The sequence below is a fragment of the Rhamphochromis longiceps genome, linkage group LG12, assembly GCF_057381845.1.
Source record: "Rhamphochromis longiceps isolate RC_006_pf linkage group LG12, R_longiceps_female_GT1.1, whole genome shotgun sequence".
Lineage (NCBI taxonomy): Eukaryota > Metazoa > Chordata > Actinopteri > Cichliformes > Cichlidae > Rhamphochromis > Rhamphochromis longiceps.
The window spans coordinates 30920092-30946920 of record NC_140568.1 but is presented as its reverse complement, the minus strand read 5'-3'; the positions used below and the strand labels follow the sequence as shown (position 1 = coordinate 30946920).

Genomic DNA, 26829 nt, shown 5'->3' with positions numbered 1-26829 from the left:
TTCAGTATTTCATCTGTGTTAGCCACTAGATAGTAAAAACGTCTTTCACCAGTAGATATAGTAGATTTTTCTTTTTAAATGCATGAGACACCTCTGACAGGACAGGACAAGGCAATATACCTTCATCTCTCTTCTGCAGGTTCTGTTTACAACCCCTCTGCTGGGACTAAAATGTAAGATTTACATGAGCAAAGGCAGCTTTAAAAAACGTTTATATGTGCCCTTCACTGGTGTAATTTACTTTATCACTATCATATACATTCCCAAAGAAAAAAAAAACACTATACAATTCATTAAATTTCCCTTCAAGGTTTGCAATAACCAAACTTTCAGAAGTCAGTTCATCAAGAGTTTTTTAACTATTGCTGACAATTTTATTGTCATGAGAGCTGGGGATATAAAAGCTTGCCAGAATGCTGAAAGCATCACAACGAACTGTTTATGTGCCATATATAGTTTACCTTGTATTTACTGGGACTCGATGCGCTTTAACATCATTTAAAATAACTTTTAGTCAAAGACTACTTCCACTTCTCAACACAACACTTACTATTGCTGACTTTGATTTTTCATCTGGAAATGAAATTAACAGCAACAAAGAATATATGCACACATTGCTGGATTAAAGGCTGAATAAAGACTTTAGCCATGGTGTTAAGATACCAAAATGAAATAAAATAATTAAATAAGAGTAATAATAATCACTTCTGAATAAAGTGGCATCATGGCAAGCTACTCCAAACAAATCTACATTTGATAACACAATACTGAACCCTAACCAAGCCCTCACGGTAGGTTTCCTACTTTTGCCAAGTTATTTTGTGGAGAAACACATGATTCCTTTCAAGATAAAAATAAATATATATGAAATTATAAAATAATAAAATAATAAACGGCCAACTCAGGACCTCCAAAAGTTCTAATCCCTGCTTTCATATAAACCATGCCAAGAAATTACATGACACAGTCTAAGAAGATAATGTAATTTCTCCAGAGTGAAGCCAGGCTCGGGTGCTCACCACAGCAATCCAAGCCACAGCCTCTGAGGTGTGATTTATCTGTTTGTAGCAGTGATTTGTTGCAGGTGTATACGCCATTTCACCCCTCAAATGTACCATACAACATGCACTGCCAAGGTCCCTACAGATATACAGCCCACCATGGCTCTATTTTTGAAGCAGTTAATGATTAGCCCTCAGGCCACTGATGAACAGTTGCCTGCAGACAGGTAATAAAACAACTATATAAATGTATCTTTGTGACCAAAGCCAAACTCATACGGTAGATGTGGCTCTCCTTGCTCACCTCAAATGTGCTTAAATTGAGAAAGATAATAATGAAAGACAAAATTTGATATAATATTGGTCGTGTAGTTGATTTTCTCTGAAGTGTTCCTCCTAACATTTCCCAGGAATCTATCTATCTGTCTATCTATCTGGGCACCAACACCCTCAAGATGTCCATCAGCTATGGATTAAATCTTCACATCACTGCCTTCAGACAAACAGAGACAAAAATAATATTTGCCAGGGAGAAGGTTTTTTTTTGAAGTTCTTGGCCCTTCAGCACTTCAAAGCAACTTGTCAGAAGCTGTCGGTTTAAATTAGAGGACTACTCCTTTACGGCACTGGTTTTTTTTTTTTGACTGGTAAATCTGCAGGCTGTCTCCAGCAATCACAGAGCATCACACATACTCAAGCATGTACACATTTGCACTCTATTTGTTCTACTGTGCCGCCAAAAACTTTTAGATCCGCACAGTCACACAAACAGAAGCAGGCATGCGCTGGTGCTGCACTTGAACTCTGCCGATGGTTTTCTCATTACAAACTAAATGGTTTAAACTGATGAAGCTGTAGCAGTCTGCCTTTTTCTCTTTCTCCTCAAAGTGTCGAAGTAAATAAATTCTTTTTCATCTCTCATATTATCTCCAGGGGCATGCAGATAGCAAACACTCCTCAAGTATGCAGAAGACGCACACTGATACACACAGTAAATACAAAGTAAAGTAAATACTCCTCAGAAGTGGTTAAAGCTCTCCCCAGTTAGACCAGCCAATCAATGACATCTTTATTCATCATTGCTATATTTTAATCATCTTGCTTATCTTAATGGTGTTTGTATTAGTAGTATTTTTTAGGACTTTCTAACATAGGACAATGCATTAACATGAAACTCTCACTAGTAAAAGTTACTACACACTGATGCCTATTTAACGCATGTTATGCTTTCAAACGAGTATCAGGTTATGGGGATAATATATGCAAATGAATCTAGAGTGTACATAGGTGGAGTGCTTTAAAACTGATCCTTCTGAGACATGTTTCTAAGTATTTCATTACGACCGATTTGAAAGCAAGAACAGCCTACCAGGAAGACATGAGAACCAGCTTTAGGCAGAATTAGCCAAAGCCACGAAAAGCAACTTACATAGGGATAGAATCAAAAAGCTTCACAGAGATCCTAATACAAAATGTGTTTTTCTAACACAAAGGCAGAAAAGCCTGCAGCTATAGCTATTATATTTGTTCTGTCATGTCATGTCAAGAAATGAAATCTCAAAAAAGATGCAAAAAGAGAGGGAAAAATGACACAGTGGTCTCAGACACATGTGCTTGTACTTGAATCAGAGAAGGTTTTGCAGGCTTAACAGATGTTGGCTGGTTATATAATTCCTCCCACTGGCTCTAGTTGTTTTTGGCCAGCTTGAGCGTTGTCTACCCATACACTGTGTTACTGCCTTTGAAATCCCTTTTAGTAGATGAGATTCATACCAGTATAGCGATGCACTGATATGAATAAAATCATGCCCATCTCATTTCTGTAGACAACGCAGCATGTGCCATTTGGTACGCTTAATAAACACTCAAGCTTGTATACTAGTTCCACAACATTTCTCCTCAGTATTTTGGATAGATTCCATCACTCCACTCTGCACTGCTGCTGCCTACAGAGAATGTGATTGACTGCTTGATAAACAACCTCATCAGTTTGTGCTACTGACCAAAAAAAATCCCCTTCTGCTACACATTTACATAAGCAAGACTAGGCTAGACTTAACTATGAACAAAAGATGTAATCTACAGTTTATTATTATTTATTGAAGTGGGGAAAATACACTCACTGGGCACCTTTTAAGGTATATCTTGCTATTCCTGAGTTGAACCTCCTTTTGCCTTCAGAGCTGACTTAATTCTTCATGGCATATATTCAACAAGGCGCTGGACATTCCCCAGAGATTTTGGGTCATACTGACATGAGAGCATCACACAGGTGCAGCAGAATTTTCAGCTACACATCCAGAATGTGAATCTCCTGTTCCAACACATCCCAAAGGTGCTCTATTGGATTGAGATCCAGTGACTGTGGAGGCCATTTGAATACAGTGAACTCACTGCCATGTTCAAGCACGAATTTGAGATCATCTGAGTTTTGTGACATGCCAAGCCAATATCCCCCACATGCATTCATGTGGTTTATTCCAAATTCAGACCCTACCAACCCAACAAAAGTTGCAACAGCAATCAAGACCCATTAGACCAGGCTATGTTTTTCCAATATTCTGTTATCAAAATTTATGGAACCTGCTCCTTCAAGATCTGACGGGTTGTCAGGTCAATTCAAAGACGCTCTTCTGCATAGCTTGGTTGTAAGAAGCAATTATTTGAGTTACTTTAGCGTTCCTAGCAAGCCTCTCCTCTGACCTTTGGCAACAATAGGGCATTTTTGCCCAGAGAACTCCTGCTCACTGTAAATTTTCTCTTTTCTAGGCCATTCTCTAGAGATGGTTGTGTGAAAAAAATGCAGCAGATCAACAGTTTATGAAATATTCAGCCCCTCTGGATCCAACAACGAACACTTAAATCACCTTTCTTCTTCATTCTGATGCTTAGTTTGAACTTCAGCAGGCCATCTTAACCATGACTGCATGCCTAAATGCAACAAGTTGCTGCCATCTGGTTGGCTGATTAGATAATTGTGTTAATAAGCAATTGAACAAATGAACAAGGGAATGTACACAATGTATCCCTCTCAAATACCGTTGGATTTCCCAGTCAACACAAATCCAACCAAAAGATGTGTCAAGCCTCCAGATTTGTTATGACCTGGCCTTCAGCAATGACTAAACATAATGAAACCTTTCTTTCCATGGTGCCAAGACACTGACTGCTCATATGATTCCTGTTAAACCCAGACTTTGTGCTTTGTCAGTATATTAGAGAATAGCACAACGTAAAATCTAAAACTCACTGCAAAGAAAAACAAAATAATTATGCCTCTGTAATTTTTTTTCTCCTGACGATTTCTCTCTGGTTTTTCGTTTGAAGCATGGGGACCAGTGTGAGTTAACGGTTTAAAACTGACTTCCCAAGAGTGTGACACTGCCTCCATAGCCTGTCAATTAATTCCTTGTTTATTTTAATAGAAGTGATGATAGGCAATATTCAGAAGTGTAACGCTTCACCAGATATGGAGCAGACAGACAGGCCTACCCATTCAAACTCTGTGAAGCTTGCAAAGTTAGGCCCACACACACAAGATGTTCCACTCACTTACAGCACACACAAATCCAAATCCACAAATAGACCAAAAAACTCATAACTCATAAACCCACAGGATTAAGATGCAACCAATACGCTCATGGCTTTCACAGACACTTCACCTCATGTGACATCACTGCACAGCAATAAAGATTAATGCAAAAAACAAATGAGGCCTCTCAGCGTGTAGATGTATGACTTTGTGTTGCATTTCAAGACACTACCAAGATTCCTGGTCACTGTAAGAAACTAGATGTATAATGAAAAAAATGAACAAATTCAGTTACTGTACTCAGCAGTGAGAAGCAACAGAGTCTCAGCTTTGTGCTACAGTAACAAGATACACAACCAGAAACAGCTTGGCTACGTCTGCACTGCACCTTTGCTGACTTATTTGGGAGGCAAGGTAGTCACACTTGGATAACCTCACGTTAAGCCTCACATAACTGCACAGAAGATGGGAAAAAGGCCATTGCATTCTTAATTCTGGAAGACAGAAGTTGGCAATTTTTATCTGCCACCTTGTTGTTGTCTAGATTGATGTCTTAAGGTTCTTCGGGCACTGTACAAGGGCAAATTTTATGGTAGCGGCCATTTTTTACAGAAATTAATCTGGAGTAGCAATAAAAAAAAAAAACAACTTACTGGACTTCTCCATAACTAGGAAGATACATATAAATATATTTTGAATGCTACTCATTTCCAAAACAGGTGGATTTTTCTATACCTAAAAGAGAAGACAATCTAACTGAGATGAATGGTATGAAACAGAACAGATCCAGCAAGTAAAATATGTACTTTCTTTGTAAACTAACACATAAAATGCAGTTAACGATGCAGCTGGCTGCTGTTTACTGTTATAAGGCTCTTACCTCTGGGAGAAAATGTCCCTGTAGGGGCTGCCGTGCTGCATGGCGATACCGTATCCACGGTCTGGTGCGTTGTTGCTGACGGTGTAGAAGGAGCAATCCTCATCATTATTAGCAACGTACTCCAGCACTGCTGCATCCCACACAAAACCAAACCGGCCATACTTCACCTGAAAGACATTTACAAGGTGGTTAACAATGCTCAGAAAGGTGCATCGGAGGTCATGCAGAACACATCCCAGAGCATTCAGCACTTGAGTTATTGAGATGGTTTTCTAAGAGATCCAAGAATGGCTCACAGGTTGAAAATTGAACTATTTAAAGATATTTATGGGCTGAATCGTCTTAGACCTTTTCTGCCTAACGTGCTCTAAGGGGACCAATTCACCCCAGTGCTGAAATTTCATAACTACAGTCAGCAGTTTTAGTCCAAAAATGTTGTGTCGAGCCAAGATTACACTATTTGTGCGTTGCAGGACGGCAAACTTCATAGCACAGCACAGCAATTTTACTGTTCGGCATTCCCCCTTGACTGTAGATTCATGTAGTGTTTTGGCTCATCTTCATTGAACCCTGCATAGGTGTGTGTTGGATCTGTTTTTCATTTTCATGTCCTTGTTGTGTATGTGCATGGTCAAACTGTGGGTATGAGTGAGATAGCAGCTTGTGCGTGAGAAGAATTGGAAATGGACTCAAGGTGAGAATCACAGTTTATTTCACAGTACAAGCCAAGGTGCCTGTTGTTAACATAGCTTCTAGTTAATATTCTGTAAATCTACGGGATATTTTCGCAAGAAAATGAAAAATGGAGAATAAACAACCAGATTGGGACATTCACATCTTAACACCTCTTGACAATTCACATAAATAGCCTCGGGTGACAACAGGCACACAGACACACACTTCTCCTCTAATACATTATTTTGGACTTGGTGTGTCATTAACTTTAATGGAGATTTATAAATTTTTCAAAACCCTCTGTCTTTGTGTGTGTGTGTGTGTGTGTGTGTGTATCACCTCACTTGGCCTATGTGAGATGACTAATGTCTGAGAACTGACAAGACCTTGTGATTGGGTAATTTCACAGCCTGTAGCTCTCTGCAGTGTGTACATGTGTGTACGTGTGTGTGTTCAATAATTCACCGCAGGGCATCAGAATAGCAAATTCAGCTCTTTACAACCTTAAAAAGAGAAGAGAACACTTTATTACTTTTAAGAATAATTTAATGGCTTTTCATTATTGCTTTTGAATTGAAAAGATTATGGGCTTTGTGCTACGTAAATTAGCAAAAAAATCTGTTTCAACAGCTTAAAATTGAGCATTAAGGGCACTTTTCCCCTACATTTGGGTGAAAAGAGCTCAAATCAATTATTAAGCACAATATATGTGCAGTGACCTCTGATGTCAAATCAACCAAAGCTCTGCTAATCTGATTAACACTGTCATTGCCCTTTGTGTAAAAACCCCAACAATCAGTCAAAAAAAGTGCCAGTAATATACCCCAATGACACCATTTGTAATTTTCCTAACATTTAATGTTTTAGCTTGTGTATTGAATTGTAAATGGTGCCCTGCAAGGAAGAGAATGCAAGCAAACAAATAGGATGGATGTAAAAGCCTCTATGTGTGGATGAAATTAAGACAGAGTGGAATTCATGTGTTTGCTTTGAGTAATATTGGGGAAACAAAAATAGAGTTGGCTTTACACAGGAACACAAAAAATATGAATGTAATTGTATAAAAATGAGTGAGTTTAAAGGCAGCAGAGAGCTATGCAAATTCTAAAAAAAATGCACTGACATAAAATATTAGCCTGTGGCCTAAATGACTAGCTAGAAAAGAAAATATGGGGGAGCAGAGGTTTAGAACATCAGCTTCAATTTTTAGTGACAGAAATGTTTCCTGTTGTTCCATTTTTTAATGAATTGCACATTGAGTAATAATGAAAAACTCTTCAGTAGTGCTTTTATGATAAAAATGTCACTTGGTTATGACTGAGCGCCGTGATTTTTCTGTTTCCTGTTGTGTCTTTTAGTCACGAGGTTGTTGATCTCACAGGATCAGTTAATACAAACACCGGTTCAATATGTCTTTTTAAAGGTTACATCAATTCCACTACGTTACAGCGCAATCACATAAAAAAGGCATTGTCCCGGTAATGAAGAGGATGCTGTAGCCTGTGAAGGGAAATGCTTTTGCCTCCAGCTGCAGCTGTTTCATAAACAATGTACAATATGTGTGAATAGGGAGCACTTGATTTTATGCACCAGAACAGCCACTCTACGTGCAAAGCTTAATAAAGGCTCGTAACCTGGTTAATTACTGACGACAAAATCTCACTTAGAATGGTACCATAGAGTGATGTGCTGAAGGCCAGCTTACCTCTTTTTACATAGTGTATCTGAAATGTATTAGCACTGTGTTCTGACTTTCTCTTTCATGGTATTTCTTATCCAGTTTATGAACGGTACCACTGCTTGTGTCTGACGCTTGTAGTTCATGACCCTCAGGTGTGCAAAGAATGAAACAGAACTGTGGTACGGAAAAAGGGAAGAGACTAAAATGTCTTCAACTTCAGCATTTATCGCAATAGAAAAAGTAATGTCACTGCTGGTAAATGTAAGGCAGCGGCTTGAGCGATTGCAATGATTTTCCATGTGCACGGCTGAAGAAGCTTCTCCTTAACAATTTGGCGGTTGCATTAAAGCTGTTGCATCAAAACTGTTTGAACATAACCTAATAAAAATGGCGTGGTTACCACAGTAAATACATAATAATGTTAATTTTTACTGAATGGTAGAAGTAACATTTTCTCTCACATCCTTCACTTGCAATTCACAGTAAAGGAGATAGGGGATGCTTGTCAGCGGACCAAATAACTGTGAGGAACATGAGGGTGAGTTTATGTTTTGAAATGAAAAATGTAATGCTTTTCCATCTATTAAACCCATAGATTTCAATGTAACATTTTTTTTTTACCATTGCGTATTTACATATTTTTCTCTTTTTCCCACTGTAATGTCCATCCACAGTTGCACTAGTAATATAACACAATTTTAAAAACAGGTATACAATAATAGGAACGCATATACAGATTATGTATATTCATGTCATTATTTCAAATTATAGTCAGAGAAGTACCAAGATATTAACCCTTTAAGACCTACCAAGTCCGCCAGAGCTTATATTATATTTTTACATGTTGTAGTGCCATTTTTGGGAGCATTTCAAGTTGCTATACATCAATACAACCATTATAGCCCAAAATTTCATAATATGTATGCATTAAGTGCATAGTAATTACATAAATTGCAAAAAAGTGCAATCAACTACAAAAAATTTAAAATCGTTTTTGTTTTTTTAACATATATTTCTAGTTAGAGAAATTTAAGAAGCTTATCCCTCAAAACTGCAAATACAAAGGAGTTGCGCAAAATAGTTTTCCATCACAGGAAATTTATTTTGAGTGTCTTTATAGTTTTATTTTTGAAATACACCAATTTTTATATACTGCAGTAAAAACGAAAGTAAATAGTATGATGCAAATTTGCAAAAAAACAGCATATGCATTAAAATAAACTATTTCCAGCAGTGCAATATGAGTTCTAAGCATCCCAGAAACGATACAGAAAGTCATAAAATCAAACATGACTTTTAAAAACACCAGTATAGGCTCATAAGGCCCTGAAGGTAAAAAACTACATTTCCGCAAAATGACGTCACTTCCGGTTTCAGGCAGGTCATGGCGGATATGCGATAGTTCGCGCTGATGGACGTAGGAAGTGTTACAAACAGCTGATCGGATCGGCAAAGCGTGTTTCTGGAATATTATGTTTTTGTTGCTGCAAGTGCTTTTTATGCAGTTTTTGCAAAACTATAGCTGATGGCATAAGTAGATGTAAGTACAACTCCTTCGGTTTCATATGCAAAAAAAATTATTGCGCTAGCTTACATGGTTGCAGTTCTACCGGGATTTAAAAATAGTTACGCAAAACGGAGCGTGCTGCTCTGACCGGCTTTAAAGGGTTAATAGGTAATGGGTTACTATTCACTAAAAACCTGTTTATAGCAAATCTCATCATCTACAAATTATGCTTACAATATGATGAGAAATAAAATTTCTACTGGGTTATGTTTTTGATGACTATGACTATTTGACGACTGTTTTATCAAATGTAGAGCTCATTTAATTGTTTTTCAGATGATCTCCAGGATCTCTTAAATGAACACAATCCACCAGTGTGCCATGATCACTGAGTATTTTTGGTGCTAAATAACATTTCGCATTTTAGGGGTTCATAAACCCTCCCATTATCATACAAATGGGGTGACTGGGGGGGGGGGGTTGGAATATTCTTAGACTACACTGGGAGATATTTTTTGGTGCTTTCATTTGCAGGTGTGCTGTCTTCAGGTTCTTCTGGTGGTAATAACCGCGTTTGTATTTGTCGAGTGAACTTTGATTAATTGCGTTCAGGCTCAAGTTTTAAAATCCTTGAAAATGTTTTCAATGCGTGTCTAAGTTATCATGCTCTTGCCGAATGTACTTGATATGCAAGTGATTTTTATCTCATGCAACACTAACTGCTGCATCTAATATCCAACCCACACACACTGTACAGACGTGCTCCTTCCTCTCTTCCACAGGTCCAGGGTTGTGCCTCTGCTTGGGCCAAGGTAATTAAATCATAAGCTACTTTTCCCAGAAACATTGACACTCTGGAAACAATCACAGTCACACGCAGATATACCAAAACAAACACACCCAAGCACAGTCGCACCCAAACACAGACCACACAATCACACGGACACACACTATCAACCACCAATGCATCCTAATCACTGCATTGGGCCTTGTTTTCTTGTCTCATGAATGTGACAAAGACAACTCGGTAAGATCCATAATCACTAAATTAAAGTCATTGCAGCGTCTCTCTTCTTTCTGCTTCCTATTTTTTCTATGACTCACGCCACTTTTTCATTTCCATCCCTCCTTCCTGAAAAGGATTCAATTCAACTTTATTTATATAGCGCCAAATCACAACAACAATTGCCTCAAGGAGAGAAAATGAAACCAATTCTGTTGCTCTTTCATTGTTTATGGTCTATATATCTTGTTTATCAGTTTTAAAGGGGTTTAGTGATGGTAGAGCTCATTTAATGAAGCCATAACACCACTGAACCATGAGCCAGAGTTGTTTCTCAGCAGCTCTGATTTGTGTTTTCACCCAACCACAGGAGCAAGAAAACACGAAAGATGGAAATAGTTAAATCGAAACTAATTATTCATGTCTTTGCTTCATTATTTGTTATTACTAAATTCGAAATTATGGGAGCAAAATCACCAACTGGGTTGTGATGAGCGTGTTAACATGTTGTATAACATCATTTTGCGTAACCACAGTCTAACACAGTCGGTGTATTGGGGTGCCACTGCAGCTATGTTGCAACAGAAAGAAGAAAAAGTGAGTAGTTTTACATTATACTGGAAAAAAAGAAAGAAAGAAGAAACAACTGTGACATGAGAAAATGTAGGACAGGTTAACTTAGCGACCCAAACAGATCCGAAATGCTATTTTAGAATGAAAGGATGCCAGATTTGTTAGCCTGAATTCACTGGCTGGTAACTTCAAAGCCCTGGAAAAGTAAAGCTTCACAACATTTGAGCATATAAATGGGTCTTATCTGAAAAAAAGACTGACTACAAAGTCCACTAACTTTCCCTAACTTGCCTAACCTTAAATAACCCGACAGCACTAATTTCCATTATAGCAGAGCTTCCACACATAACAGTGTATTTTTAGTTTAAAGATAACTATAGAAAGTGCAATAAAAATATTTCCTTAAACAATATCCAAACAGCACATGAAACCTCCTTCTTTCTACATAAAGAAAATGAAGAAGAAGAAAAAAGCATTGAAATAAACAAAAGGCTGAACTTTGAACTTTGAGGGCCATTCAAATGAAAAGTGGCCACCTACACATACTCCTTGGGGTGACTGCACATACATTCTGACTTATAAAACTCTCTCTAGACGCTACATTGCAATTATATTACAGTACTAGCCCCATGTGCGTGTCTCTCTGCAGTTTTCAAGAGGTCTTTCTATCTCATCCATGGTTCAAACAGTTTGGCTTAAGAGTCTAGGCATGCTGCAACTTCAAAATGCCCAAACTACTCCAGGGTCCACTCGCTTTTTCTCTCTCTGATTTTTCTCCTCTCTCTCTCTCCCCCCCTCTCTGAGAAAGATCCCTTGAAGGGCACCCAGCATGCAAAGGAATACCAGATTCTTCATCTCGCTCAAAGTTTAAACTAAAGTATATCAAAAATCTTTTCCCTCATCCATAAATTACATCTTAGATTATAAACACTTTTTTACAGTGGCACATAACAAATCATCCCCCAGTGTGAAATTAGTTTCTTAAATGATTACCATTTAGCCTTAAAGCAATGTATGTGAAATGTTTTACACATGGGAGGCTGTGTGCTTTGTTCTTTAAAGTGAGAGTACACTGACAAAGTTGCAGCAAAACAGTAGAAACTTAAGAGGAAAGGTCATGGCTGTAATAAAGGACATTCTTCCTAATTTTTATTCATATATTATTTCAGTATTGAGTTTTGTGCTATCCACGTGGATTTGTTACAGCTTATCCTCACATTTTTCTTTTGTTTATTCTCCCAGTGAATTAATCAGCTTTCAACAGAAACTGATCTTTAGTCATACATTAAAAAGACAAACAAGCAAATAAACAACAATAAAACAACAAAGAAAAACCCCAACTTGAATTTTTAAATGTACCTCTAATGACAGCTACCTGGTTAGGTTTAGCTTCTGTACCACTGACCAGCAGTACCTGGTGGACCACCTTTGCTATGGCACAGCAACCGCCTTGTCTCCTATTTTGATTTTGAGCTTGGACACGACTCCCGTTTTGTCTGTGAGTCCATCTGGCCTTAGTTCTCATCATCTGAACCTGGATTAGTTTAAATTGGCAACTGATGTTCCTTTACTGAAAAGATTGATGTCCATGATGAAATGTCCATGTGTAAGTGATCAAAACAACATTTCTACTGTGTGATCTAAAAAGAGCAGCAGTGCTGGAAGTGATCTAGAAGTGCATGACCTAGAGGGGAAGGTCAATCTACTTTAAATTACTGATGGCGTTTGCTTTTTATAGACAAGAAGAGTGTTAAAAGTCCGCTTGTTCACTGTAGCTGTTTTATACTACGTTGCCCATGATGCACCTCGGTATCTGTACTTCCGGTTGGGAACGTGTTCAGCGCAGCGCTGCACAGATGAGAGGTGTGTCGGAGGAGTAACGTATTAACGTGCATTCGGTGTGAGTTAATACTGCGTGCGTGCTTACCATGTGAGTATTGTAAGATGAGAGTGAGGCTTGTTGACTTTATCTGTGTAATTTGCTATCGCTAAGAGGCTAGTCCCGTTGCTATCGCTAAGAGGCTAGTCTCGTTGCTATCGCTAAGAGGCTAGTCCCATTGCTATCGCTAAGATGCGTTTTGTTTGGCCTACTACAGGCAGCCTTGTGTTCAGCCCATATTTCATTCCATATACGACTTACTGTCAAGCATTGTGGTTGTAGGTGGATGTAACTATTTACTATGTTTATTCTCTGAATCGTTGCAATCTGCAGAGGTCTGGTTTGCCAATGTATATACAAGCCAGAAATTCATTTATGGTCTTAGGGTGCCATCTAGTGGCCATGAGGTTATGGCAGATTGTATAACATTACGCTGGAAACCCACAGTACTGTATAAGGGGTACACTGCTATCCATAGTGGTTAATACAAATGTTTGTTCTTTCTGTTTACAGATGACCACACACACACACATACCCATATACACACTCACACCCCCGTTACCTGCATGTGAATACTGTAATGCCTCCCTACCAACGCTGTACATCCTGTTGATGTCATCTGCCACCTCTTTAGTAAAGTTATTTGAACTACATCACTGTGGAGTACCATTCCTTCTGACCGAGGACGACTCAGTTGAAGCGTGATCGGCAATCAGTGCAAACATACATTACAAGTGGTCCTTCGAGCCGGATTCGCCTTGGCTGAGTTAATGAGATGGCAAACCCTCAGGATAGAGGTGCATCGAGTAGCCCCCGTCCAACGCGGGAGAAGAAACTTCCAGGACATCTGGTGGACTATGAGCACAACCTAACTGAGCCATCTAGCGCTCCAAGTAGTTCAAGCAGCTCCGACTATGAAGAGGATGAGAGATGGCAGAAGATGGAATCAGTTTGGAGCAGTGTCCTCCAACACATGACTCAACTGCAAGTGTCTATGGAGGAAACTCGTGGGACATTACTGAAGCGGGTGGAGCGTTTGGAGCAAGCTTCTAAACCTGGCAGTCCTCTTCCCCCAGAAACAGGAGCGTTAGAACAACCCCAACGTATTTCCTCCACAACAGAAGTTGCACCACTACAACCTAGCAATGAGGTGTTACATGATACCACAGAGCCACTAACTGTGCTAGTAAGTCCCTCAGAGCAGGGCACCACAACACCTGCAAACATGCCAACGCCAGCAGAAATATCTGCTCCATCACCTCCCCGTAAAGCGAGCCTTCACATTCAGCCAGTGCTGCTCCCTGCCACTTATGTAGCTGCATCGACGCCACTCAGGAGACCTGGGCGATGCACTGCTGAACCCTTCTCATATCAGCGATCGGAACATCAGCTCCTGATAAACAGGCCAGGCCAGGTGCAGCTATTACATTCTGCATCCCCAGCTGATCAGCCACTACAACATGCTCATCTTTCAGTGCACCAGCTATCACAGGCTGTGGACCCAATGAGTCTGCAGCAGATGTCACATCCCGCTGCTCCTGTCTTCCAAGTCAGACATCCAGCTAATCCTGTGTACTTGCAGCAACCTTCACGTCCACCAGCGCCTGTGACCCAGCCATCACAGTGGACAGAAGCTCATCGCCCTGTGCCCACCATACTGCATCCTGAAGCTGTGCCTGATCCAGCTGGCAAGTACTATGTTCCTTATCCCTCAGGCAGTCACTATTCATCATCTTCCTCTGCTGAACACCATAATCCGCAGGTTGCCACAACTTACCCAGCAGGAACGCCTCTACCAAACCTGATGGAGATGATGGTGGCGTCTTCATATGGCATCCCAAAGCCTAAGCTGGTGATCTTCCGGTCGGGGAGAGAGAGTGACTTCGCCTTATTAAAGAAAGGGCTGGACAGCACCTTAGGGCCACATTCACATCTGGGAGAAGAGTACAAGTATCAGGTCCTACTAGATCATCTCGAGCATCCCAGCGCCTTACAGGTAGCCAAGCGCTACATTCACGACCGCACTCCCTACACTAGTGCAATGAGGGCGCTAGAGCAGAGGTATGGACAGCCAAGGCAGTTAGTCCAAAGTGAGCTTAGCACCATATTAAACGGCCCCCCTATTAGAGCCGGAGACTCTCAAGCTATTGAGGACCTCTCCCTGTCGGTGTCCAGCCTGGTCGGGCTCCTCAGTACCATGGATGAAGTAGCAGCCAGTGAGCTTCATTGTGGTTCACATGTGGACAGACTGCTTACTAAGCTCCCTCTGAACTACAGGGACAACTTCATCGAGTACTGTATTACCCGAGGGATCATCCGCAGTGGCAGCAGCCGAACATACAATATGTACGACTTCTCAGAATGGCTTGAACGGAAATCCCAAGTCCTTCAGCTATCCAGACAAGCCTCTCAAATGCCCCCGGACAAGCCACGTCCAGAGAAGAACCTACTCAAAGCCTCAGCAGGGCTCAAGCCACACAACAGATCTGCTTCCATCTACTACGGCCCAAATCCAGCCCAAGCCAAGCTAAACCAGGAGGGAGAATCTACAGCTCCAGATCCGACAATCCAACCTAAGAAGAAACAGAAGTTCAAACCTTATTGTCCATACTGCGAAGGGACAGAGCATTATCTGAATGGCTGTGATGGATTCAAAAGGCTAGACCTCAAAGCTATGGCTACCTGGATTACCGAGAAGGCCAAATGCTGGCGCTGTGGCCGTAAACATTCTCCAGAGCAGTGTACTCTGAAGAAGCCGTGCAGCACCTGTGGTGACCAGCATTTGTTGGTGCTCCATGACCTGGTTGAGGCCAAGAAGCGGGACCCTAACATACTAACTGTGAGTACTAGTATGGTCTACCTAGACTATTCAAGTCACTCAGGTCGTGTTATGCTTAAGGTAGTACCAATCCAACTACATTATGGGGGCAAATCACTGAATACATTTGCTGTGCTCGATGACGGCTCAGAGAAGACTGTTGTGCTTCCAGCGGCAGTTAAATCTCTAGGTTTGGAACAGGAGGAAGCAACACTCTCACTGAGAACTATCCGTCGAGATGTAATCCAGATGAAGGGAGGCTTTGTCTCATTTCAGGTGTCACCAAGGGCTAAGCCCAAAGTGAGGTACAAAGTAACACATGCTTTCACAGCCCAACAACTGAGCCTAGCTACTCAGTCATGTCCAGTTGAACAGCTAAAGAAGAAGTATCTTCACTTACAGAAAGTCCAGATTGAGGGATTTAACCAGATCCAACCTTTGGTGCTGATTGGCTCAGATAACGCTCATCTCATCACCCCTGTCCGCCCCGTCCTTCGGGGGTCGTCCAAAGGGCCAGTAGCTATCTGCACCAAGCTCGGATGGGCCATCCAGGGGCCGGCCAGTAGTATGCCTACATCTGAGGGGGACCTGCAGTGTCTGAACATGTGCCTTTCTCCTGCAGAGGCCGTGCATCAAGATGTGAAGCGTTTGTGGCAACTAGATGCTCCCCCCTACAGGACAGAGAAGGAGGTCACACGGTCAAAGGAGGACAGAGAGGCGGTAGCTATGTTGGAGACAAAGACTATCAGAGTCCCAGTAGACGGTGTCGAGAGATACGCCACTCCGCTGCTGAGAAGAAGGGACTTTCCACGGATGTGTGTCTCTCCTGAAGCAGTAAAAGGCCTCCTCAGATCCACCGAACGTAAGCTGGCCAAGAATCCTGATCTGACCCTCACATACAGCCAGGAGATCCACAGGTTAGTAGATTCTGGTTATGTTGTTAAGCTGAGCCCAGATGAGACACATAGCTCTTCCGAGTCATGGTATGTACCCCACCACATGGTACATCACAATGATAAGGCTAGGGTGGTCTTCAACTGTTCGTTTGAGTTTCAGGGGGCCGTCCTGAACCACTACCTCTTACCAGGACCTCCCTTGGGGCCCACTCTGCTGGGGGTATTACTCCGCTTCCGCCAACACCCTTTAGCCGTGAGTGGAGATATCAAAGCCATGTTTCACCAGATTCGGCTGCTCCCAGAGGACTGTCCTCTACTACGGTTTCTGTGGAGGGATTGTGAAACTGACCGGCCCCCAGACGTATATGAGTGGAGAGTTTTGCCCTTCGGAACGACATGTAGCCCCTGTTGTGCTATTTACGCCCTACAGAGACATGCAAGGGAGCACGAAGACACCCACAAGGACATCTGTGACTCTGTCCACACAGCCTTCTATGTGGATAACTGTTTACAGTCCCTATCCAACCCAGAAGAGGCAAAGCAGCTCATCGACCGAATGAGAGGTTTACTCATTCAAGGAGGATTCGAGATACGTCAGTGGGCGAGCAACGTGCCCGAAGTAGTTGCTCACCTGCCCGCTTCAGCTAGATCAGAGAGCTGCGAGCTTTGGCTGAACTTCAAAAGTCTCGACCCACAAGAGTCAACATTAGGACTCAGCTGGCACTGCCCGACAGATGTCCTGGGATATAAGCACCGCCCTATAACCTACTCCACGGTCACGCTGCGCAACGTGTACAAGGTACTAGCTACCCAGTATGACCCCCTAGGTTATATTTGTCCCTACACTACAAGGGCCAAGCTGATTGTACAGGCCCTGTGGAGCACAGAGAGAGGATGGGATGAGCCCATAGAAGGGAATCTACTTCAGTCCTGGCTTGAGTGGGAAGGTGAACTGTCACACCTTCAGCATGTCACCATTCCCCGCTGCTACACTCCTTCTCACAACTCCAGCAATGTGACATACGAGGCTCACATATTCTGTGACGCATCAGAAAAGGCGTATGGGGCTGTGGCTTATCTCCGAGTAATCGATCAACAACTGCCCATCGCCACATCATTCCTGATGGCTCGCTCCAGAGTGGCCCCACGTAAACAGGTGTCAATACCCCGGCTGGAGCTTTGCGCAGCGCTCACAGGGGCCCAATTGGCCAAATTACTCCAGACAGAGCTCACCATCCTCCTGAAATCGATCTACCTGTGGACAGACTCTACAACGGTGCTGCAGTGGATCCAGTCTAGTTCCTGTCGCTATAAGGTATTTGTGGGGACTAGAATCTGTGAAATACAGGAGCTGACATCTCCTGAACAGTGGCGGTATGTGACCTCTGACCTCAATCCTGCTGATGACATCACCAGAGGGAAACATCTCGCTGACCTAACTGTCCGCAATCGTTGGTCACATGGTCCACCCTTTCTGTCACAAACTGCTGACACTTGGCCTAAGTTGCCAACAGAGTTCCCGGCATGCAGTGAGGCAGAGCTCAGGAAGACTGCATTCTGTGGGCACGTTTCTGCATCCCCGACTTTACCGGATCCAACACAGTATGCCACGCTAGATGAGCTGATTGCTGCTACCTACCAGACCCAACACGGGGCGGCTGACGCTTCTATTACAGCAGCGGAGCAACTAGAAACCAAAACCATGCTGCTTCGCTCGGCACAGACTGACAGCTTCTCAGAGGAGGCCCGAGCCCTCCAGATCGGGCACCCAGTCCGCTCAGACAGCCGTCTTAGCGTGCTGTCCCCTGAATATGACAGTCTCACCGGTCTCATCAGAGTCGGAGGCCGCCTCCGTCGAGCTGCCGACTTAGATCCAGACAGTATTCATCCCATTGTATTAGCAGCTGAACATCCCCTGACCAAGCTCATCATAAAAACTTATGATGACCAGCTCCTTCATCCAGGTGCAGAGAGGCTGTTTGCGGAAATACGGCGCACCTATTGGATTCTCAGAGGACGTCAAGCCATTAAGAAGCATCAGCACCAGTGTGTGGACTGTAGGAGATGGCGCGCCTCACCTTCTACACCCAAAATGGCTGACTTACCTTCATCGCGGCTGAGACTCTATAAGCCGCCGTTCTGGTCAACGGGCGTAGACTGTTTTGGGCCATACACGATAAAGATAGGTCGTAGAAGAGAGAAACGCTGGGGAATCATCTACAAGTGTCTTACAACCAGATGCGTGCACCTTGATCTCCTCCCTAGTCTTGACACCGATTCCTTCCTTATGTCATTACGCAGATTTATTGCACGCCGAGGAAAGCCATACGAGATGTGGTCTGATCGAGGGACCAATTTCAGAGGTGGGCACAGAGAACTCCAAACGGCGTTTGAAAACATGGAGCCGGACCTCAAGCAGCAACTGGCCAAGCAGACTATCAACTTCTGCTTCAATCCCCCACACTCTCCTCATTTCGGAGGAGCATGGGAAAGGGAAATCAGAGCAGTGAAGTCAGCTCTGCAAGTGGTCCTGAAGGACCAAGTTGTGGTGGAAGAAGTCCTACTCACTGCTCTCATAGAGGTTGAGGGCATTTTGAACTCAAAGCCGCTTGGCTATGCATCGGCTGACATAGCTGACCCAGATCCCATCACACCAAATCTTCTCTTGATGGGGCGGCATGATTCGGCACTACCCCAGGCAGCTTACGGCCCCTCAGGCACTCTTTCTAACAGAAGATGGAGGCACAGTCAGGTCATCAGCGACCACTTCTGGAAGCGGTTCATACAGAACTACCTCCCAGGACTGCAACTCCGACAGAAATGGAGGAGGTCCACTGACAACATGGCTGTGGGACAAGCTGTTATGATTGTGGACTGTAACTTGCCTAGAGGCCTTTGGCCTGTGGGTACCATTGCCAAAGTTTTCCCAGGGACTGATGGCGTTGTTCGAGCTGCCGAGGTCAAGGTTAAAGACAGTACCTATGTTCGCCCGGTAACTAAGTTGGTGGAACTTCCCAAAGTTCCTGAGGACTCAAATGACACTGTTCCAAAATAGAAGGACTCTAGCGGGAGTGTATTTGCCTACAAATACAGGGGCGGCTGTTAAAAGTCCGCTTGTTCACTGTAGCTGTTTTATACTACGTTACCCATGATGCACCTCGGTATCTGTACTTCCGGTTGGGAACGTGTTCAGCGCAGCGCTGCACAGATGAGAGGTGTGTCGGAGGAGTAACGTATTAACGTGCATTCGGTGTGAGTTAATACTGCGTGCGTGCTTACCATGTGAGTATTGTAAGATGAGAGTGAGGCTTGTTGACTTTATCTGTGTAATTTGCTATCGCTAAGAGGCTAGTCTCGTTGCTATCGCTAAGAGGCTAGTCTCGTTGCTATCGCTAAGAGGCTAGTCCCATTGCTATCGCTAAGATGCGTTTTGTTTGGCCTACTACAGGCAGCCTTGTGTTCAGCCCATATTTCATTCCATATACGACTTACTGTCAAGCATTGTGGTTGTAGGTGGATGTAACTATTTACTATGTTTATTCTCTGAATCGTTGCAATCTGCAGAGGTCTGGTTTGCCAATGTATATGCAAGCCAGAAATTCATTTATGGTCTTAGGGTGCCATCTAGTGGCCATGAGGTTATGGCAGATTGTATAACATTACGCTGGAAACCCACAGTACTGTATAAGGGGTACACTGCTATCCATAGTGGTTAATACAAATGTTTGTTCTTTCTGTTTACAGATGACCACACACACACACATACCCATATACACACTCACACCCCCGTTACCTGCATGTGAATACTGTAATGCCTCCCTACCAACGCTGTACATCCTGTTGATGTCATCTGCCACCTCTTTAGTAAAGTTATTTGAACTACATCACTGTGGAGTACCATTCCTTCTGACCGAGGACGACTCAGTTGAAGCGTGATCGGCAATCAGTGCAAACATACATTACAAAGAGTGAATGAGCATTTATCATTTACACATTTAAACAGACAGATTATGGTGTCGTTTTTCTGTTGGGAAAAAGGCAGAGCAGCCTGCCTGTTCGGTGACCCCATCATAATTTGATTTCGCTTCATAGAAATGAGTGAACATTAAAAAGATTACCTAGCTCAGAAATTACATCATTAAGCTTTGTATTTTACAGTGAAGTCTCTCATCTTTACTCATAACTGCTACCAGCTCAGAACTGTCTCCCAACAGCCTACACTCACGGCGTACTTCTGCATATGTCTTCTTGCATCACTCTCTTTTGACGCTGATTTGTTTGATTTTGAGAAATGTGAGAGCGACTGATGGAAGACAGACTCTGACAGAAAAAAGCCAACAGCCCAGAGATAAACTTAAATTTACTTGCAGTACATCTCAGGCCAGAGATCTAACGCTTCTGCCAATTTCTAAACTTTATGGGTAGTCTCTGTCGCTCTCACAAACGTCACACAATCAGTCCATAGGCGTATGTTTCACGTCTGTAGCATTTAGAAACATTCACGTCTGGTAACCGACTTTATGCTTTTACTCAGTCCAACCAGATTGATCTTTAAGGGCTGAAGTTACAAAGCTTTCCACCTTTCTGCCAGTTTGAGAGAGAACAGGTAGAACTGATTTTTAATTCACAAAATACAACTGGAGGATTCTGTGTAGTGAATGGTGAAATAATACATGCAGTAGATAGGAGAGAATTTGGTGTGTCTGCAGTGTAAGGACAATGACAGAGGGTAATAACATTGTCTGATAAAATACATTTTGTATCACAGCTCTGATGACTGCTGCTATCAGCTTGTGAGCAGTACAGGTTATGCTTGCAACCTTACCGTCCTGCTTTTGTCCACACCACGTGAGTAAAATTCACCAAGCGGATTTTGGTCTGACTGCGGCATAACACTCAAACCACATCCTCACAGCTAGTTCTGTCTCTCTCTGTCTTGTTTTACTTGCATCCCACATGCTCTTTGCTGCCTTTGTTTAGGCTCAGAGAGCATTACAATGAGAGGCTGCTCCCCAGCCAAATTTTCGCCCCAGTTTGCACTAGCTGGCTTCTTGTAGATATATGAAGATCCGAATAAAGATAAGATTAGGTGCAGGCGAATCAATCAGGGCACCAAAAAGAGAGACAACGACTCCCCGTCTATGCATCTTCCTGCATAAATACACATGAGGAAGGTTATTTCAGGACAGGTTCCCTTGAAACGTACGAGGTGATGTGTTGGGATAATTCTACAGTTTCTTTTTGGCTGCATTTTTTTAAAGCTTTAAGATCACAGCTTTTGTATAGTATGCTAAGAAATGGGAAAAAGGTGCAATCATTTATTGAAGCATGTGTAAACATATCCAGAAATACAGTTTATAAGGCAAAAACATAAGTTGCACAGTTCAAACAAGCTTGAAAGTCAATATTTGGTGCGACCAGTTTAGGGTCTCTTAGGGAAGCTTTCCTATAAATTCTTTAAGTAGTCTTCAGGAATAGTTTGCCAGGCTTCTTTAAGAACAAAGGTCTTCTTTGGATGTTGGTCACACTTTTGTTATGATCTCTGTCAAGATGATCCCACACTGCTTCAATATGGATGAGGCTTGAGTTCCACTGTATTTAGGTAAGTAGTTTGTGTGTTTGGGATGATTGTCAGGCTAAATAATCAAGCCGTTGCCAATAAGATGCTTTCCAGATGGTACTGCATGTCGGATCAAAAGCTGCATTTATAGTTCCATCAATTTTCACAACAGCACTGGCTGAAAAGCAGCCCCAAATCCAAGACAGAGCCTCTACCGTGTTTTACGGATGGCTGTAGACACTCACTGTTGTACCTCTCCCTTGACCTCCTCTATAAACTAAAGATGATTTGAACAATATTTTGCGTTTTACTCACTCCATTAGACTAACCATTTCTATGAGTCTTCGGTGAACAGCAGATGGATCAGCTGAGGGGCCACGTGCATCTGACAGGTCCTGTGTCAGGTCTTCGCTGGATTTTTTCCCCTGATGTTTTTAAGAACCAGACTTTCAGGTACCTTTCATCTGCTGAGACCTGTCACTTCTCTTTTGATCTTCCACTTGTCCAGTTTCTTTAAGTTTTTTAAAACACATACAGCACACAATGCCGAGATATACCAAATGTTCTCCTAATAGCTCTCTGGGTGCAAAAATACAATTTTATGCCTGTCAAACTATGTTATCTTTGGGATTTTTCATAGATTCAACAAACAAATTAGGAGAAAATTAGTTCTTTTTCAACAGGTTGCCAGTAACAAAGTGCCTAAAGACATTATTTAAAATTGGCTCTTTGCTAAGTTGCCTGTTATGTGTAGACACAACACTAGCTCCCAGAGGTAGCTTTTTTATAGGTCGGTGTTAAGGGACTTAACAGAGAAGCAAAAAATATCCCTTTGAAAATGGTCAGTTACAAGGACTGGACTGAAGATGAAAATATATAAAATATCTATATTCTTACCTAGTGAATGAATAATTATCTACCTTTTCCAACAACATACTGATGGCCAGGTTTGAGATGCTAAAGCCTGGCATGCAGGTTGCGCCAATTCCTCCTGAGTTGTTTCGTCCGACTGCTCGCTCTAGTGGCAACAGCCGCCTACATCCTTAGAGACGCAATATGACAACTTCTTCACTCCCTCTCCTCCCTTTGTTTCTCTGTTGTTTCATTACCATCAGCTGTCATTAGTCGTCTTTGTTTCTCCAGGAAGAGGGAGTCAAAGAAAAGAGAGAAATTAATCGCCTATTGCCACGCTCTATGAAAATCTTTGCTCAGACCCCGTTAAGCCGATGAGAGATGTGATACTAGAAGAGAGAAGTAATTGGAGACAGATGTTGGAAAGACGGATCATCCGAGACGGATCAGTGAGCCAAAACTAAGATGCCAGCCTTAATAGGATCTGGCAGAAAAAATTATTTCTCTCTGTTTCCTTTTCATCTTCCCTTTGCTCAACAGTATTTTTCATAATGAAGTCTTATGTTATATTTGCATGGCTTTACAAAGTATGAATCTTTTTTTTTTGTGTGTGTTGTCTTTTGCAATTTTTTTCCGGCTTTCTAGGAGACCCAGACGATGTGAATTTGTGACAAATATCAAGAGAGGTTCATTTACTTCCTGGGTTACTGTTAGATGCATGCAGCGTTGCTGGGCAACGCAGCACACAACATTGGAACTTAAACAGCCCACAACAAAGACGACACGCAGCAGTAACTAATTTAAAGAATTATACTTGCTATAGTCTACACAAATACCTTAAAGTACTCTTTAATTGTAAAGATTTTTGCAGTGCACCAAATGAAAACATACCAAGACATTATTAATGCTGACAATGAAAAAAACCCTGACTTATCACAGGAGTAGAATCAAAGGAGAGAAATTATAGTTATATTAGGGCCCCTTGCTCTAGACTATGCTTTACATTTCTATTAAGAATAGAAACAAGAAATGATGTCTGAGAGAGTGCAACTACATTACATGTAATGAAAATATAGATATATTCATCTACATCCAGAAACAGCTGAGCTTTATGCACAGCTGGGTCACGTGTCATTAAACCCTTTTTTGCCGTTCCTTTTAAATTTCTGATGCTTGGCATCAAATTTAAAAGTAAAACGCAGTGACCAGGGCGATTGCTGGTCATGCTGATTGTAGCTTGGCCCGGCTAACTTTGCCCTGACAATGAAGATGAAATGAACTGAATCAGTGAATGTGTGAAGAACTGGTGTACTGTTTGAATAAACTAGCCAGGATTATGTCTCAGGTACCTGCATAAGTTTCTGAAAGTAAAGGCAGAGAGTCAAACAAATAGAAACTCTCGGAGATGTCTGTGAAATGTTCTCTGCCTAAAAAAGAAAACAAAGGTGGTCAACAACCTCGACACTGTCCTCAAAAAAGTCAGCGAAACAAACACAGACACAGACTGATGAATCTCAGATAAAGTTTCAAAAATAAAGGAGAGTCAAAGGAAGAGCTATGTTTTCTTTCTTTTTCTATAGCCATGCTTGAAAAAAAAAAAAGTTGAAGTTGCAAAAACTTGCTAGAAAGGAGACGCGAGAGAAAAAGAAGGACCCGTTAAACTTTATGCATATCCAGATCACTTTCTTTAATTTGAAACTGAGTATTGGGTTTGGCAGAGAATGAGCACTCCGAGTCTCCTTCAAGCAGTCTTTGTTTTTTTTTGATCAAAAAATCATCAACATCAACATTTGCACTGCGGGGTGGCAGAACAGAGAAGAAGCTATAAGATGCACACACACACTGACACAGACAAAAGGCAAGAGAGGCAAAATCTGTCCATGACAAACACAGACGGTGACAGACTGAGACAGACGTGAGAGCAAGTTAAATGTGAAAAAAAAATATACAAAGCATGCTGTGACTTGCAGATGAGACAGCAGCATAGAATAGGAACCTATTCAGTATGCAGATTTTGCTTTATGGATTCCGCTAACAGTCATAAGCATATCAATAGGGTTGCCATTAATACCTGGACAATGCTGAAATAATTACTATAAAAAGTGACACTCAAAACATAAAACACAAGACCATGAAAGTACTCGCTGTCTCTACACAGACATGCACAGAGAACCTTATTTGCTTGCATCCTGCGAGCCCATTTGACAGCTTTCAGGTTGACTAACAGAAATGAAAATGGTGCAGAGAGTTTCTTATAGTGCCCCTCACCTCTGAGTCAGTTCATTTGTGACTATATAAATGCGACTCTGGATCCAGGCCTTTTATTTTCTCACTGATTTTCCAGTTTTCCTTATGCTGCAGGTCAGGGTAGTAAAACACACTACTTCAAAACAGCTTACGAGTATTCCACCTTCTCATTACTGAGTGTCACAATCCATTGGCTTCCATGAGCAATATTGCCGTACCAACAAAAAGGGACATGATGCTATCAGTCCTGTCAGACAGAGCATTCATTACAGAACGTCTGTCTGTCCATCTGCCCATCAACCTATAAATGAGCAGGTCTTGCCGGTCAACCCCTTGATCGCCATATACTCGGTCATGCTCAGCAGATAACACTAAATGTATGAACTGTGTCTCCCACCTTGTGCCTCTCAGTGCGAAGGATCAGTGGCTGACTTCAAGGTCATCACAGATTACTGAGCTCCTCACCCTGTCAACACCAGTGAGACCAGACACTGCGTGTGCCCTCATCTGGCAGGTGGCACATTTCTGCACTGTGGTCACGTTACACATTTTGCAATCACAGACACGCATCAAAAAGAAAACAAGTGAAGAATCAGGACATGTGAATAGAGCCATCCACCTCTGGCATAAATTTGGAAGGAAGAACTGTAGAGATCACAGCCCAAAGAAGGTCGAAAGCACACCATACCACTGTAGCGCTACTTTGGTTGTAAGTATGCAGGCTCAGTTTCAACAATGATCCTGAATGTCCCCTGTCAGTTTAACATGTTAGTTGCCCAAGAGTATAAAATACTGATTAAATGCAGGCTGCAGAGTTCAACGTGCCAGGCCTCCTCTATTTACTTCATTAATATTGGTCTCAGTGGTAAGTTCTGGTGCCAAATGGTTGCAGTAGTGTCAAAAGCCCTCCATAACACCAAGGAGTAATTGCAAGGGAAAACACTGGCCCATATTGCAGACAGATTCCATGTCTATTTCAGATGGAATTTCTATTAAAACTTCAAGTTATCTTACTACTTGTATGGGGGAGAAGAAAAAAAGTCTTGCAAATGTTAATGTGGAAGCAATACAGCCTGATTTGGAGGAGTTTTAATTGGAACCGTGGGAAAGAAATAGTTATGAAGGCGAGGAGAGAAAATGATGACTGATACACTCAGATGCTCTTCCAGCAACAGATTTAGGTGCATGAGTGCTCTCACACCATCAGTCACTGTAGCTCCATCGACTCCCGAGGGTAATTAAAAGAAGTAACTTTTTTTTCCTCAATAGTTTCTATTCATTTCAGAATAATTTGAATTTCACAAAAAAATTCTTACCTGTATAGTACCTGAAAATACTACTGTAGCATATGAGTAAATGAATGTCAATAACGTAGGATCTGTCAGGGAGCTGAACATCACCATCAGTTAGCAGAGTGACTGACAAGCTGTGCCAGTATTTCACAACACTCCGGTTAATTTGAGTGGTTCCGCAGTCGCACTCGCGCAAAATTAATGAACAGCTGGTGTTTGCTAAAACAAATCTTGTAGATCACACAGTCCCTTTAGCCACAACTTCATTTGAAAACATCTGCCATTATAATACCACTTGACTGCTATTTATGCAGCATTTATGGCCTATCTGACCCAAAGTGATGCTAGCATTGATCACTGAAAGGCCATTACTCTTCCTTGTGTAAACATGTGAGACAGAGTGAAAATCATTAATGTACCTTTACTCATTCAG

At 42.1% G+C, this 26829-nt stretch overlaps 2 protein-coding genes across 2 annotated transcripts in view; one reads left to right on the top strand and one right to left on the bottom strand.

Moving 5' to 3' along the window:
- grid2 (glutamate receptor, ionotropic, delta 2) overlaps positions 1-26829 on the bottom strand; it is a 548960-nt gene that overhangs the window by 29723 nt on the left and 492408 nt on the right. The window contains exon 14 of the mRNA XM_085425768.1: positions 5414-5580. Coding sequence (XP_085281894.1) covers positions 5414-5580 — 167 coding nt within the window. The remainder of the gene's footprint in view (positions 1-5413; positions 5581-26829) is intronic.
- LOC146657578 (uncharacterized) lies at positions 14236-20406 on the top strand. Its single transcript, XM_085425198.1, has 2 exons — positions 14236-19727; positions 20190-20406. The coding sequence occupies exon 1, from the start codon at positions 14236-14238 to the stop codon at positions 19498-19500; it is 5265 nt and encodes a 1754-aa protein (XP_085281324.1). The 3' UTR covers positions 19501-19727; positions 20190-20406.